Source organism: Oncorhynchus gorbuscha, unplaced genomic scaffold (genome assembly GCF_021184085.1).
Source record: "Oncorhynchus gorbuscha isolate QuinsamMale2020 ecotype Even-year unplaced genomic scaffold, OgorEven_v1.0 Un_scaffold_2765, whole genome shotgun sequence".
Taxonomy (NCBI): domain Eukaryota; kingdom Metazoa; phylum Chordata; class Actinopteri; order Salmoniformes; family Salmonidae; genus Oncorhynchus; species Oncorhynchus gorbuscha.
Window position 1 is genome coordinate 6,387 of NW_025747187.1, and position 16,867 is coordinate 23,253.

General features: G+C 44.3%; 2 protein-coding genes across 2 annotated transcripts; one reads left to right on the top strand and one right to left on the bottom strand.

Annotated features, from left to right (window-relative positions):
* Positions 1-2,344: 2,344 nt before the first annotated feature.
* Positions 2,345-9,266, bottom strand: LOC124026553 (peroxisome proliferator-activated receptor gamma coactivator-related protein 1-like). The gene is made up of 5 exons (XM_046339462.1): positions 9,145-9,266; positions 6,788-6,892; positions 5,874-6,026; positions 5,515-5,622; positions 2,345-2,773 (listed from the first exon to the last, which is right to left on the bottom strand). The coding sequence occupies exons 1-5, from the start codon at positions 9,223-9,225 to the stop codon at positions 2,345-2,347; spliced, it is 876 nt and encodes a 291-aa protein (XP_046195418.1). The 5' UTR covers positions 9,226-9,266.
* A 2,101-nt stretch (positions 9,267-11,367) lies between these two features.
* On the top strand, positions 11,368-14,688 carry LOC124026554 (H-2 class II histocompatibility antigen, A beta chain-like; the record flags this gene model as incomplete). The annotated part of the gene is made up of 3 exons (XM_046339464.1): positions 11,368-11,446; positions 13,656-13,925; positions 14,407-14,688. Coding segments are annotated over exons 1-3 (631 nt in total), but the record flags the coding sequence as incomplete, so codon positions are not given.
* Between the last annotated feature and the right edge of the window lie 2,179 nt (positions 14,689-16,867).

The following is a 16,867-nucleotide window of genomic DNA, read 5'->3' on the forward strand; positions in this document are numbered from 1 at the left end:
GGTGTTCTAAGCTGCTTCCTGCAGAACACCACAGCAGCATGGGTTCCAGTCCAGAACCCTGCTATTTCAGCAGCATGAGTTCCAGTCCAGAACCCTGCTATTTCGGCAACATGGGTTCCAGTCCAGAACCCTGCTATTTCAGCAGCATGGGTTCCAGTCCAGACCCCTGCTATCTGGACTACTTCTCCTGTCCTATTCGGTGTCCTGTGTGAATCTAAGTGTGCGTTCTCTAATTCTCTCCTTCTTTCTTTCTCTAGGAGGACCTGAGCCCTAGGACCATCCCCCAGGACTACCTGACATGATGACTCCTTGCTGTCCCCAGTCCACCTGGCCGTGCTGCTGCTCAGTTTCAACTGTTCTGCCTTATTATTATTCGACCATGCTGGTCATTTATGAACATTTGAACATCTTGGCCATGTTCTGTTATAATCTCCACCTGGCACAGCCAGAAGAGGACTGGCCACCCCACATAGCCTGGTTCCTCTCTAGGTTTCTTCCTAGGTTTTGGCCTTTCTAGGGAGTTTTTCCTAGCCACCGTGCTTCTACACCTGCATTGCTTGCTGTTTGGGGTTTTTAGGCTGGGTTTCTGTACAGCACTTTGAGATATCAGCTGAAGTACGAAGGGCTTTATAAATACATTTGATTTGATTTGAATTAGCTTTATCTGAAGAAATATATACTCAGGGTGTAGTTTCCCCTAGGTACAGATCTAGGATCAGAGTCCACTCCCCCAAACCTAACCTTAACCTGTAGTAAGTAAAATACTAAACTGACCCAAAATCAGTCAACTTCACCCTACAACAAAATATATTGTTTATATGTGTGTTATGGCTCATCTGGCTTACCTGTGCCGCAGGTGGGGGTCTGTATGCAGGTGTTACTCTCTGGAGAGGTGGACAGTCGGACATGGGGGAGGTTACCAATGGATACCCGCTTTGCCCTCTCCATCTCTGGGTAAGGAGCAACAGCATGGGTGGGTGGATGGACTGAGGGGCTGGACGATGGACTTGCCATTACTGGTGCACTTGGGGAAAACTTGGACCCTTCTGGTACTGTCTCGATTCCTTTCCTCGGGCTGAGAGAGCGAGGCTGATCCCCTTGTTTCGTGGTCTCTGCAGTGTTTTGGGTGTGAAGTGGTTTCCTTGATGGTTGTTTGGTGGAGAACCTCCGCTGGATCTCAAGGAGGAGACTGTTGCTCTTCAGGCTTGGATCCCGGTTGTAGAACACCATTTTGGGCTTGGGCGCCGAAGACTCCTGGGTGGTGGACGGAGGTAGAGATTGTTCCTGCTTCTCCTGGTTGGTCCCACGGCTCCTATCAAATCTATCCAAAGATGGACGGGTTCCTGGTAGTGGGACCAGGACAGGGTTTGGGGGGTCGCTACTGACCGCAACAGCACTCTTTTCTGGGCTCGTCCTGTTCTGGCCCAGACCCGCCACTGAGTTGGAGTTCAGGTTGGGACTTGGTAAGGGACTAGCAGGAGAGATGGTCTCAGTCCAAATAGGCTTTAATACACCAACATCATTCGCAGATTTAGCTTCCTTTGAGTTGTGTTTGGGCTTTAAAGCTGAGCTGGTAGGAGGAGTCTTAGTCCCACTTCTTACAGGCTTTGATCCATTGATGCCAATACCTTTACCAGGTTTACTGGGACAAGCAGGAGAGACCATCTTCGTCCTGGTCTTAGCTATAGGCTTGAATTCACTGACATCACCCCTGTTTTACTTCCTATGTAATGATGTGGTGTCGTTGGTCCCCACATGTTATATTTAGGTCCTTGTAAATAGGGTATAGGAGGCAACTCCGTGGGGGTTTCAGGTAGAGAGGGCCATTTGGTGGTGTAATTCTCAGGTTTCCCCACCAGGGGTAGTCTTTGCTGACGCAGCAGGCGGTACTGCTGGAGACTGAGTGCCGGTCTGGGCTTGGACTCGCCTCGCTGTGGTGGAGGCTCCGACGCGACATTTCTCTGGTCCTTTCAGACAAGTCAGTTACAACCTGATGCTGGCTGTCCTTTGAAGATGCTGCTGAAGACTCCGGAGAGGATGTGGTGAGGGAAATGGTCGTTGTTTTGGTGTCAAAATGGGGATTTGGCTGGTGAGCTCGCTCAAGTCCGGGAGCACGTTTAAGTCAGGTTCGTCTGCTGCTGGTAGCTCGTAGGATGTCACCAGGACAGGTCCGAAGCTCACTCTTTTTGTTCTTGGTCTTCTGGCCTTCTGTGGGCCCGTCCCACTTCACAAGTAGACTTTTAGTTGCTTCACTTCTTCACCTTTACTTCCCTGTTCTCCATCCCCCTCTTTCTCATCCTTCATCCCTCCTACCGAGGGACACTCGTCATCTGATCCGTCCACATCAATTTCCTCGTCGCTCTCTTCCGAACCAGGCTTCGTATACCTCCACCTCGCCCTCCAGGGGTACACTCTGGTCCGCGCTCCGTTCCCCCAGGGAGGAGGCCTCCTGCCTGGATGTGCTGACCCAGTCCTTCCCCTCCTCATCCAGGCACACCCTCAGGCAGTAGGGGTGCATGAGTTTCACCAGGTCCACCAGGGACACTGTACAGGAGTAGCCATGGTCCTTCTCTACAGAGTTCAGCGCTCTCACTTGTGATCGGTCGAGGGAGAGTTCTCCCGAGTCCTGATTGAAGCCGTGAGGCGGGCTGTGAATGTGGACCTTGCCGCCCTCCTCCTCCTCTCCATCGCTCCTCTGTGTGGATGTGGAAGAGCCCTGGGCTCTCGGAGTCAGCCCAGCCCTCCAGGGTCTGTCTGGAATGACTGTCTCAACCTGGAAGGAAGAATGACGTCAAGACTGTTACTCCAGCTATGCTCATAATCTCGCTTGCTATGGCTCTATTTTTAATAAAGATATCATTCTCTATATTATTTTTCATGACAAACTCAATCCCATAGTGTAGTACACTAATATTTTTTGTATATCATTTCCAAACTATGACACAACCCAATCCCATACCCATTTATGTCAAATTCACTATGATAGGCATTTTATTTAGTACATTAAAATGAATGTAAATCTTTAACCGTTTTCTTATTTGAAATCAAACAAGTTACTCCAGTGCAGGGCTCGTCCTACGGTACTCATAACCTCCAGAGGAATATTTATCTTGCACAGAAATAGATAAACAATTCTACAATGGGGTTGACAGATTTTTCTATTCATAACTCGCTTTGTTTGCAGAGGAAAAGTAAATGTTGACTGTTCCAGCATCTTCAAAGTGCGCCTCGACAGAAATAGTTTTTAAAAACGTGACTGCCAATGGTCCCTCTAAGGTGAGCGGTTGCACAGCTCGCCTCGGACTGCCACGCAGATGAAATATCATCCCGCGCAGAGAAGCACGAGATTGAACTTCGCTCGACTTTCTAGAGTTTCCCCCGTTAGTTAACACTATCAACGTTTCCCTTTACTGTGGGAATTGGGATCGAATCAACTCAATGTTAGTCACCTTCAATGCAACATACAGAAACAAAAGGAACTACGCAGGACTTAGTATGCAAAACTAACTGTGCAGGAGATGTTGTTGTAGGCAGAACGCATCGGAGTAGGATTCTATTGCATTGACATGCACCCTTACACAGACCAGTGATGTTGTTGTAGGCAGAACGCATCACAGTAGGATTCTATTGCATTGACATGCACCCTTACACAGACCAGTGATGTTGTTGTAGGCAGAACGCATCACAGTAGGATTCTATTGCATTGACATGCACCCTTACACAGACCAGTGATGTTGTTGTAGGCAGAACGCATCACAGTAGGATTCTATTGCATTGACATGCACCCTTACACAGACCAGTGATGTTGTTGTAGGCAGAACACATCACAGTAGGATTCTATTGCATTGACATGCACCCTTACACAGACCAGAGATGTTGTTGTAGGCAGAACGCATCACAGTAGGATTCTATTGCATTGACATGCACCCTTACACAGACCAGTGATGTTGTTGTAGGCAGAACGCATCACAGTAGGATTCTATTGCATTGACATGCACCCTTACACAGACCAGAGATGTTGTTGTAGGCAGAACGCATCACAGTAGGATTCTATTGCATTGACATGCACCCTTACACAGACCAGTGATGTTGTTGTAGGCAGAACACATCGGAGTAGGATTCTATTGCATTGACATGCACCCTTACACAGACCAGTGCACCATAACCAATCAGAACCGCAGTAAGGCCTATATGCAAATAGCCATTGCCATATAAGGATCATATATGGCCACTGGACAGCATGCGCTTGTTTTGAGATCAAAGTGAGAGATGCATGTAGCCACCTGTGCACATTTGTTCATATCCTTTGCTAGTTAGTGAGTTATTAGCCCAGTTATAGATCAGTTGTAGTTAACAATGGGGGCAGTGGTTGCTTCCTACAAGAGCACAAAATGTTTGCATTTCTAAACATCTTTGAAAAGCCAGTCAAGTAAAGAGCATTTGCATGTCTTAAAGGGGCAGTGTTGTATTTTGAGATGGCCTTGAATGAGCTAATTATCCAATAGACAGAGGGAAGCATAATGTCTTGATTCTCTGTAATAACGGTATGGGAATAATTATGCATTTTATTTTTTAAAGTGGTTTCTTGCATCAAACAACATTTTTCAGTCACCTCCTTATATGAAGGACAAGTGGATAAACAGGTTCATGTCAAGACCTACAAGTCTCATAGAATGTAGCCTATATTGAACACCACACATTGGCTGCTACTGTAGGCTGAATGATTGAACAGCTATTTCCATGTTAAAATGTTATGGGATGCATTTGTCTCCCTTGTTTTTAAATGGTAGGCTACTCTGGTAGGCTACTCTGGTAGGCCTACATTATGATCAAATAGCCACAGTAGCCTACTCACTAACTTAAAGCTGGTACAGCCTCAGTGGTCACAATAAACGCGCGTCGGAAGTTGCACAGAATGTTCCAGTTTGCGGTCAGCAGACCTGCAACGGAAAAAAGCGAAGCGCCACAGCTAAATGACTGTTCTGCAACAGAAACAGTTTACTGCAAACGGAAAAACGTTTTGGGATCAAATCGAGTTTCTATTGGACAAATTCAAGTAGGACCCTCCCCATTTCATTATGTTTGCTTCTTAAACAGTAAACGGTTTCCGTTGCAATACGTAATAAATACACCCCAGGATAGTTACAAATAGGGTAGGAGTGAAAACCTACAGGAGGGTGTCTCTCCAGGAATAGGGTTGGAGTGAAAACCTACAGGAGGGTGTCTCTCCAGGAACAGGGTTGGAGTGAAAACCTACAGGAGGGTAGCTCTCCAGGAATAGGGTTGGAGTGAAAACCTACAGGAGGGTGTCTCTCCAGGAACAGGGATGGAGTGAAAACCTACAGGAGGGTAGCTCTCCAGGAACAGGGTTGGAGAGCACTCTTCTAGTGGTTCTTTTATCATTGAAATTACGTCTGTAAACCTAGATTAACAGGTGGGATTACCAGTAGTAGTACGGCTAATCTTAATCTGACACACACACTTCCATAAAACAGAAAGGGATGAGGTTTCTACCTTTCCAACAGAGGAAGAGGGGGATGAAGATGAAGAGGGGGTCTTTATGGAACGAAAGAGTGCTTCTTTTTCAGGTGGAGACCCTGTTAAACTCAGCAGCCGCCTCAACTGGAGAAACACACCAAACAGGAGAAATACAGTAATTACAAAACAACAATCACATTGTTCTCCCACAGACACACCATTTTCAGCATGACTTACAGATAAAACCAAAATAAAAGTGGTACCCCTGATTCTCATCAAATGAAGAACACCTGGGACTGTTTTCACACAGCGTCTCAGAGCAGGACCACTGGTTACTCTTAAATCTCAATTAATTCTGAATCACACACACAGACCCACACTTGGTTTTTACCCACCGGGGAGTTGTCCCGTAGCCTCTGGTCAGAGAAGAGCCCAGTGTCAGGCAGGGTGTCAAAGGGAGACAGGGTCTCATCGTCAACACTGTCCAGGATCTCCGTTAGAGCAGTCAACAACGTGGACTCACTCTCCTCATCTAGTCTGCTCCTAGTCTAAAAAAAAACAAATGAAATAAATTGAATGAATTAAAAATAGCACAAATGGCATCTCTCATTTCTGTGACGGGAAACAATAGTTGCAGAGGAACAGGCAGAGTGTTTCTAATTGGACAGGAACAGGCAGAGTGTTTCTAATTGGACAGGAACAGGCAGAGTGTTTCTAATTGTACAAGTTCATGTAAACCAGGAGTTTTTCTGCACACGACTCCAAACTGACAGTAGAAAATGCAGGGGACCCCACTTGGAAACATGATATTCCCTAGTTAACGCTGTGTGTCGATATTTCCTCCACTTTATGTCCCGCAGGCTGTCCCAACCCATAATAATGACATGAAAGAGCATTCTAATAGTGTAAAAGGCCCTTAGTCGACACTAAAAGGTTGTACTCTATGCCCATTTCAAGATTTTAAAAAATCTTAATTTGTTTGATAAGATCACACATTTTCTCAGGGGACCCCAGATTGGGTCCCGACCTGAAGTTTGGGAACCACTGATGTAGAACCGGTCTCAGATGGGAACAGGGTCTACATAATATATAATAATAATATATGCCATCAGGAGTGTATTCATTACAGAAACCGTTTAAGACCCAAACTGTAGCAAACAACAAAATTAGAGTTTCTATTGGACAAATTCAGGTAGTTCCCTCCCTGTTTCATTTGCCATCTTTTAAGAAACGTTTTACAACAGAATCAGCGTAATGAATACGCCCCAGTATATCTGAATGTTGGCCAACATTGTGTCCTGATGCTGACCTCTGCAGCTACGGCGGAATCTTCAAACATAGCCAGGATGGAAGGGTCCAGGCAGGAGTGAGTGTCCATTTCCAGATCACTGACTTCCCCTTTACCCAGGACAGCCTGTAACAAGCAACAAGATCAGAAAGGGAGAACAAGTTCAATCACGAGTCAGGCAAATAGGCTGCCCAATTTTTGGGGAAAAGATCTGATTTGATTGGTCAAAAGAGCAAAGCAAAAATATCTGAATTGGGCCTCCTGTGTAAACCCAGCCTACAGAAACAGTTGCTCGATCATAAGTATTTTTGTGATTCCCTGCATCCCATCTCCTCATCTCTTTCCCAACCGTATTGGAGGAGAAGGTCCAAAGTCCCTTCAGACGTTCTTCTTTAATGTATTTACAGAAAGTGGCAAAGAGGAAGGACGGGGGGGAATTAAGGAAAGATTGAGAAAGTGAACACATTCTCCTAAAAGACACTTGAGGAACATAACTCAAAGGGCAGTCTGAATACAATAAAACAAGCAGCTAGTCAATAGTGTTTGTTGAGGCTGCATTTGTATGCTTCCTCCTCCCATCAGAATGAGTGTGTCTGCATACCATGTTTTCAGACTGTTCAAGAGCAGAGCCCTGACGCGGGGGCGGTGGAGGGAAATGTTCAGACAGTCTTTCCCACACTTCAGTTTGATTTATCCAACGAGGTGTAAAAACAGCAGCACAAAGTGTCTCGCATCATAAGGCCATGCGTTGTCTTGTCATAGAAAGTGACAGTTAGTCCATAGCACACTAGTCTGCACTCTCACTCCTTGACAACAACAGGCCCCTCCCTGGGTGTGGTGGTGGTTGTTGCTGGGACACTGTCTGTCTATAATATGATTATGGGGCAACGTCCCAAAAGACACCCTATTCCCAAATGCAGTGCACTACTTAGGACCAGGGCTTATAGATCCAAATGGAGCTTTCTTGAGAAACGTGAGTCACAAGCTGAATCCCATATGGCATCCTATTACATATGAAGTGCAGTGCACTACTTTTGACCAAGGCCCATAGGTCTCTGGTGAAAAGTAGTGCACTATAGGGAGTAGGGTGCCATTTGGGAGAGTTCCCAGTCAGTGTTCTCTTCTCAGAGTCACCCAACCAATACGTGTGTGTGGGAGATGAGAGCAGACAGTGAACAGTAACAATGGGAGCATTGTAAAATGTGCAGAAAGTGGAAAACAGAAAAACGTGGCTTAACGTTATTTGTTATTTATTATTATTGAGCCCATTCCAAATGGCACCCTATTCCTTATATAGTACACTACTTTGGACCAGAACCCATAGGGCCTCTGTACTAATCCCTCATTACCTCTCAGGAAACATCATCTATTTTAATTTAAGCAGGATAGTACAGTAGTACAAAGAGGTGGACAGCGTTGAAATAATAGGCCATTGTTGGCTACTAGGTGCCTGACACTCCTATTAACGTCAATGGTAGGCCTATACAATCACACTAGCTACAACGCTGTTCATCATTCATGTTTGCCACAAGAGTAAAGCGGCTATAATTAGTTCAACAAAACAAGACCCTGGGTGTGAGACCAGTGTTGACAGGTGTGAATGATATATGGAGGATGTTAACTGAAATGGGTGGTACGCAAAGGCAATCGAAATGCAATGATATAAAAACAATGAGTAAAATACCGGTGCATTTCAGCGGAATTGGATGTACTTTTGTATGAGCCCATGATTGACATAGGTAGCATGCCAACACTTGGACCGTACCCGTTCCAACATTACAAAAGTAATGTGTCCCCCTGTCTGCTATGTATGGGACAGTGAGTGTGTTCCAGTACTTTGCTAAATATCCATATCGGCAGCCACGTGAATGCAGAATATTCGGAAGAATAAACTCAACAATTTAATCTGATCATTTGCTTTTGATTGACGCCAACCGACAATTCATTGTTGCCAGCTTCCGGATACCCAACACGACCAGTCTTTAGAAGGTGTGCGAGTCCAGCAGCAGACAGAACATCGCTTTTTCCGAGTAGAGAAGAAACTTTGCTGACTCCTATTGAATTATAGCACATTCAACTTACTATCACGGCAACTTAGACAGGTATTACTTTGCAGAAAGCCAATAAGATTATTTTATGCCGAACTAAATCGTGCAATAAGGGAGACATAGTTAGTTACTTGTGTCACCAGCAGTTATTTTCCCATGCCGCCATGCGATTCGCAGCTAATGATAGCTACTACTAGCCGTTCACATCCACGTGTAGGCACCGCGTGCTGGTTTGCCATTTTTCGTGTATGAAAAAGGCCAAAGACAAGTGGTACAAGTAATTTTTATTTGGCCGCATGTATGCAGTAAGCTTATGTATCAAAGCCGTACCTCATTGAATGTGTTTGCGGTCAGAAAGTCCGTGTTGCCGGTGATTATAAGCGCATCTTTTCCACGCCACTGCGCCGCCATTTTACAGATCCTCACATGGCTTCGTTCAGCTATAGCTAGGAGCGTTGCCATTGGTCAGCGCACAGACACGTGGTCGCCAGCACACGGATGTTGCCGGTAAACGCAGATCTGGGATCAATGTGTCTTACTCAAATCATAACCCAGTACTGTTTTGCAAGTAACAAAACTGACCTGAAATCAGATCGTCATCCGATTCGCTTTGGTCTCTGCAGAAAGCCCCAAATTAAATATCTTTGACATGTCAAATGCTATTGCTGTCATGCACCTGCACAGTAGTTACCTTAATCATGTCAAAGGCAACGCATGTCATATTGCCCGAAACGAAGAACGGATTTTATACCTGTCAAATAATTGTTTTCTAGTTTTATGAAGTTTGACTCAAATACAAAAAGTGTATATAGCTGAGTCAAATCTGATATTTCCCCTGGAGTCTGCACAGACAAAAAGCACATGGAATCAGATATTTCAAGCCACATTTTGAAATCACATAAATCTGATTCCTGGCCATGTGACTTGTCTGAAAGGGTGAAATGCCCTTAAGTGGTTTCCAGACTGTGATTTAGCATATATTGTTGCTTGCTAGCCTCTATGTCGACAGTTTGACAACAACAATCTGGTAGCTCACACGTTTGTTTATTGTTTGAATGCTTGAATGTGCTAGCAAGCTAAACAACTACCTAGCTAGCTAGTTAAATGCCGTGGCTAGCCAAAAATGACTCATTTTGAAAGTTGGAACATCTTATCCTTTGAGGCTTTAAAAGTGTTCTTACACTAAGATTTCAAACATTCAAAGCAACTGTGGGAGACTTTCATATCAAACATTAAAAGCAACTGGGGTAGACTTTGCAAGCTACAAAACAACTTCTATGCCCCTGTACACCCGCGCCATTACCATGACAACTAGAGTAGCCATGTCAGTCTGAACACATCTGACATTTGAGCATTAAGGCACAGATAGAACAGATATTTCACCGGATGTATAAATGTGAAGCATCCGCTTGGTGTTTCCACTCACTACCAAATATGGTAGTGAGAGGAAGCCCAGTGGCCGGCAATGGGAGGAGATTGAACGAGATGGATTTTGGCAGACATTCTGCAAATCTTATCATCGATTAAACATTTGATCTCAATACAGTTTTCTATTCTCAATACTATAAACTGTTACGAACAGAGTCGACTAAGTTTTGAAGACTTTACCCGTGTCAAAGTTTCCAAAAATAGCTTTGTTTAGAAGGAGTGCAAAGACGAACTGAGTTATTGCACAAGTGCACTTCACAGAGTAGCTGTCCCCTGACGGAAATATGACGCCCCAAACTACTTCCCCCAACTATGTCTGCACCTGTTACGAAAAGTCATTTCTAGTCGTAGCTGTATCGAAGTGGTATGTTTTAGGGGGTCCAGTATACCTCTCTGTTTTACGCCTCAAATTATAAGGTTGGTTGTTTAGCAAACAAAACTGATGCTTGCGCAACTATGGGGCAAAACACACACAGGGTTGGCTTAGATTGTTAACAACATGGAAACTAGATTTCATCTCCAATGTTTATTGAACAGATAAATACATTTGCACAATGAGCACTTGCTGTCTCTCAAATACATCATTACACTTGCTAGTTAGATAACTAGCTGAAAAGAGCCACATACGATTCCCCACAAGGCAGCTTCTTGTCATTGTTGCTAACTATCTGGCCATCTAGAATCACAACACACGACTTTCTGCCAGTTGTAAACTAACCCATCGATTGTTATTCTTCAGTATTACAAAAGTGCCATCTAGCGGCATGAGGATGCACAGTCAAAAATAATGTAGGCGCCAGAATGTGCAGGAAACTCAATCCACAATATTCTGAAGTTTCCAGTTTGAAGTAGACTTCTTATTGCAGATGTTTTCTCCCGGAGTAGCTAGCTAACTTAATCGCTAGTTGAATAGTACATTTTACCTTCGTTGTTAACGTTGTTTTTTTGCTTGGTTCAAGCTTGACTCCCAAAATGTCAGTGTTATTGATCAGATGTTCCAGTGCCATTGCCTGTCCAAGTTTACAATGACAGCTATTACTTGATGCTTAACCTTGAAGGTGACTGTCAAGCATGAGCGAGTTAGTCACCTCCTGCACCCCAGGGCTTCTCTGATGCTCAGTCACAATGGATGGATCCTATCCTGGAGGACCACAACTATTGCAGTCTAACTATACAGATCAGCAGTGCCATGGAGATGACCCAGGTATCCAATGAGGGATCGAGAACTTTTGCCGACAGTCTGGTTGCCAAACCTGCAGATACTATACAGTATATCACAAAAGTGAGTACACCCCTCACATTTTTGTAAATATTTGAGTTTATCTTTTCATGTGACAACACTGAAGAAATGACCACTTTGCTACAATGTAAAGGAGTGAGTGTACAGCTTGTATAACAGTGTACATTTGCTGTCCCCTCAAAAGAACTCAACACATCAACCATTAATGTCTAAACCGCTGGCAACAAAAGCGAGTACACCCCTAATTGAAAATGTCCAAATTTGGCCCAAAGTGTCAATATTTTGTGTGGCCACAATACAGCACTCAGCCTTTTGTGAATTACCTTCGCTCTGGGGATGAGGCGACTGGGGGTCGTGGATTTTACATCCGGGACGTACCGGATGAACGTAGGGTGACCTTGGTCTTTCCAGCGTTTATGTGCCAAGGAGGGCAGCTCACCTGTGAGGAGGTGACCAACACTCGGCGTATTGCAAACGTCCGCATCCATGTCGAAAAGGCAATACGGCATTTGAAAGACTGTGCCAATCACACTGATCTCCATAATCAATCAAAAACTACATATCTGTGCTGGCCTTGTGAATCTGAGAGGGAGCTTATTTCCAGCAAATGGGGTGGTGTACTAGTAACCTCATTAACTGCAATGTATTGTTCAATGTAACTTATTCATTTTTATTTGAAAACATGAAATACAGTGACTGAACAAATGATGTACTACTTGGTAGTATATTTAACAGAATTGTTAGATATTACTTGTTAGATATTGCTGCACTGTCGTAACTAGAAGCACAAGCATTTCGATACACCTGCAATAACATCTGCTAAACACGTGTATGTGACCAATAAAATTAGATTTGGAGCCTCAGGTCACATTTGACCTCCAGGATCCAGAATCCCAGCTGCCGACCAGGGATGGCCAGGATGCACCACCATGCCTTTTCTCTCCACAGCAAATCCTCTGCCTTCCATCAGTTGTGTGCCTTTGTCCTTGTTGCGGTACCAAGTGGCAGAATTCCCTCTAAAAGCTAGGAGCAAGTGTTCATTTAAGAATTTCCCTGGGTTTGTTGTGCTGCGCCTGGGAACTGTTTGTGCTGTGCTGGCAGTGATGCGCAGAGTCCTTGCATTGTGCCACAGCTGGGAGGCGCTCTGCGTCTGTGTTTCATGCGTCAACCTATCCACTTGGTCTGGGCTTGGCTTAACGAAGGCATTGTAAAAAGTTACACACTTATCACAGGTTAACTTAGTGCCATGGTCATTGTGAGGCAATTGTGGGTCAAAAGGTAGGCCTCTGAATGTAATATCTCAGATAGAGGATTGTATGTCTCTCCACCAGTGAACTATAATATTTTTGATAAATTCTTGTATGTCTCACCACAAGTGGTCTTCCTCCTGTTGTAATAGATGAGACCAACTGCACCAAAGATCACCCCCAGCACCAGCCCAGATGGCTATCTTTCTCCTCTCAGACTCTGAGTTAGAATGGCTCAAGTTACAGTCACAAAACAAACACACATCTCTAACATACATATAACCACACTTAAATCATGCAGAGTTGTGTCTGGGATGAAATAAAAGTATCTCTGAAATGGTGAACCACATTAATATGAGCTCTTTGACTCCCTACTTCACTATTTCTTTAGTTCCTTGCTCCCTTACCACAGAAATTCCAGTCAGTCACTCAGTTTGCTTCCTTACTTCCTTATTCCCTTACCCTAGCCATTTTGAGTCACACTTGCCTGCTTGTTTCCATATGTGGGAACTCCTTCAAGACTGTTGGAAAAGCATTCTTCACGAAGCTGGTTGAGAGAATGCCAAGAGTGTGCAAAGCTGTCATGAGGCCAAAGGGTGGCTACTTTGAAAAATCACAAATATAAAATATATTTTGATTCATTTCACACTTTTTGGGGGGGGTTACTACATGACTCCATATGCGTTATTTCATAGTTTTGATGTCTTCACTATTATTCAGTCCCTCCAGGGTTTCGCACAATTTTTGTGTGTGATTTCTGCAGCCAAAAATGCTCGATTTTGCAGTAGCTGTTGTGAAATTCTGCAATATATTTGGAAATGTTTTTTTACATTCATTTCATAAAGTCATATGTGCTCAGTTTTAATTATTTTAAACTTTTAAAACACAAAAACCTTTATGGTTCATTCATGTTTTTTTCTCACCAGATGGACACTTTATCACCATCCTCGACCTTTGTTATTCCAGAGGGGAAGATCCCCACGATGTGGAGTACATCTGGAGAGCTATTTCAGACCTGGTGAAGGTCATGGAATACAACAGCAGTCTCAATAGATTGACTGGTTACACACCCATTGGGATACATAAGGCTGAGCAATTAAACGCCGATCCCGTGGTCCTAGCATCGTTTCAAACTCCACTTCATTTCTTCTGCAAACATTATGGTGCCGTCGCCTACGAGGCTGGAGTAAACAACAACGGAGAGCAGTTCTACGGAGAGCAGTTCTATGGAGAGCAGTGGTGGGAAAAAAGAGATTTCAGAAATTGATTTCACATCATAATTTTACAATATTTTTTTTAAGCACCATTTTGTTGATTATTACATGAGTTATGTTTGGGTTTGACAAGTCATGGAATTTCCAGAAATAAACCTGTCTGTGCAGTTCTTATCTAACTCGCACCATCCCAGGGTGGAATCTTGCAGAGTTTGTTTTGAGGGAATAAAAGAGAACTAGCTCGGGTATCAGTCTTGACACAACACAAGCCACCTCAATTGACTCCATCTAAAATGACACTTACTAAAGCTTATAGGTGGAACACATTGACACCCAAGCTAGAAAGGGAACTGATCCGTATATAGATATACGACCATAGTGGACATGTCCATACCTGTCCATTGAAAAACACCAAGCAGTAGAAAACAAAATAATAGTGTTTTATTATATTATTTTCCCCTCTCAGTTGAGCCCTCCGTTCATCTGTCCATGACGCCCCACGGTGACAGACACCCCTCCATGTTGACGTGCAGCGCCTACAAGTACTACCCAAAACAGATCAGGGTGACCTGGTTGAGGAATGGACAGGAAGTGCCCTCAAACATGACTTCCTCTGAGGTGCTAGCCAATGGCGACTGGCACTATCAGATCCACTCCTACCTGGAGTACACTCCCACGCCTGGAGAGAAGATCTCCTGCATGGTGGAGCATGCCAGCTTCACTGAACCAAAGATCCTCCACTGTGGTAAGGAAGTAAGGGGACAAGGAAGTCAGGGAACAAACTGAGTGTTACTGGAATGGTTTAGGGAAGGGAATAAGGAAACAAGGAAATAAGGAAAGATTGAAATACGGGAGCAAAGAGCTCTGATAAGTTAGGTAATTAACCTGTTAAGGAAGTCGCGAATTTAAGCAGCTTTTCGCAGCTTTTCGTTAAAAATCGCGCAACATTTCAGCGCCCTGCTATTCATGCCAGGAATATAGTATATGCATATGATTAGTATGTGTGGATAGAAAACACTCAGACGTTTCTAAAACTGGTTAAATCACGGCTGTGACTATAACAGAACGTGCGTTTCATCGAAAAGTGCATGAAAATATGATCACTGAAAATGGAAAAAAGATCCTAAATGATGTTTATGGGACATCTAGGAGTGCCAAGAAAGAAGCTCGTCAAAGGTAATGAATGTTTTATATTTTATTTCAGCGTTTTTGGTTTGCGCCGGCTAACGCGAAATCTGTCGTGTTAGGTGACGTTGCAGTATTTTGAGGGTGCCTGGTATCAGATAATAGCTTCTCATGCTTTCGCCGAAAAGCATTTTACAAATCTGACTTGGTGGATAGATTCACAACGAGTGTAGCTTTAATTCAGTATATTGTATGTCAATTTTAATGAAAGTTTGAGGTTTATCAACCTCTATAGGTGGCGCTCTTTAACATTTCCGCTGATTGTGGTTCCCACCTCGGTACCACGTCCTACTGCTTCTGATCTGACTCACTAAACAGAGAACATCCCTGGTCGTCCTACTGCTTCTGATCTGGCGGACTCACTAAACAGAGAACATCCCTGGTCGTCCTACTGCTTCTGATCTGGCGGACTCACTAAACAGAGAACATCCCTGGTCGTCCTACTGCTTCTGATCTGATCGGACTCACTAAACAGAGAACATCCCTGGTCGCCCTACTGCTTCTGATCTGGGAGACTCACTAAACAGAGAACATCCCTGGTCGTCCTACTGCTTCTGATCTGAAGACTCACTAAACAGAGAACATCCCTGGTCGTCCTACAGCTTCTGATCTGACTCCCTAAACAGAGAACATCCCTGGTCCTCCCTACTGCTTCTGATCAGACTCACTAAACAGAGAACATCCCTGGTCGTCCTACTGCTTCTGATCGGACTCACTAAACAGAACATCCCTGGTCGTCCTACTGCTTCTGATCTGAGGACTCACTAAACAGAACATCCATGGTCGTCCTTCTGATCTGAAGACTCACTAAACAGAACGTCCCTGGTCGTCCTTCTGATCTGAAGACTCACTAAACAGAGAACATCCCTGGTCCTCCCTACTGCTTCTGATCTGGCAGACTCACTAAACAGAACATCCCTTGTCGTCCTACTGCTTCTGATCTGAAGACTCACTAAACAGAGAACATCCCTGGTCGCCCTACTGCTTCTGATCTGGCGGACTCACTAAACAGAGAACATGCCTGGTCGTCCTACTGCTTCTGATTTGGCGGACTCACTAAACAGAGAACATCCCTGGTCGTCCTACTGCTTCTGATCTGACTCACTAAACAGAGAACATCCCTGGTCGTCCTACTGCTTCTGATCAGACTCACTAAACAGAGAACATCCCTGGTCCTCCCTACTGCTTCTGATCTGACTCACTAAACAGAGAACATCCCTGGTCGTCCTTCTGATCTGAAGACTCACTAAACAGAGAACATCCCTGGTCCTCCCTACTGCTTCTGATCTGAAGACTCACTAAACAGAGAACATCCCTGGTCATCCTTCTGATCTGGGAGACTCACTAAACAGAGAACATCCCTGGTCGTCCTACTGCTTCTGATCTGACTCACTAAACAGAGAACATCCCTGGTCGTCCTACAGCTTCTGATCTGACTCCTAAACAGAGAACATCCCTGGTCCTCCCTACTGCTTCTGATCAGACTCACTAAACAGAGAACATCCCTGGTCGTCCTACTCCTTCTGATCTGAAGACTCACTAAACAGAGAACATCCCTGGTCGTCCTACTCCTTCTGATCTGAAGACTCACTAAACAGAGAACATCCCTGGTCGTCCTACTCCTTCTGATCTGAAGACTCACTAAACACACATGATTTGTTTGTAAACAATGACTGAGTTTACCAGAAAATGGTGTCGCCTGGTTTGATTAATAGAAGGAATTTGAATTGATTTATACT

Coding starts and splice junctions, on each gene's coding strand:
- LOC124026553 (XM_046339462.1), bottom strand. CDS start 9,225: ATGGCGGCGCAGTGGCGTGGAAAAGATGCGCTTATAATCACCGGCAAC. Junction 6,027..6,787: donor ATTCCGCCGTAGCTGCAGAG/GTCAGCATCAGG, acceptor GTTTTTTTTTAG/ACTAGGAGCAGACTAGATGA. Junction 2,774..5,514: donor CCTCTTCCTCTGTTGGAAAG/GTAGAAACCTCA, acceptor TCTTCCTTCCAG/GTTGAGACAGTCATTCCAGA.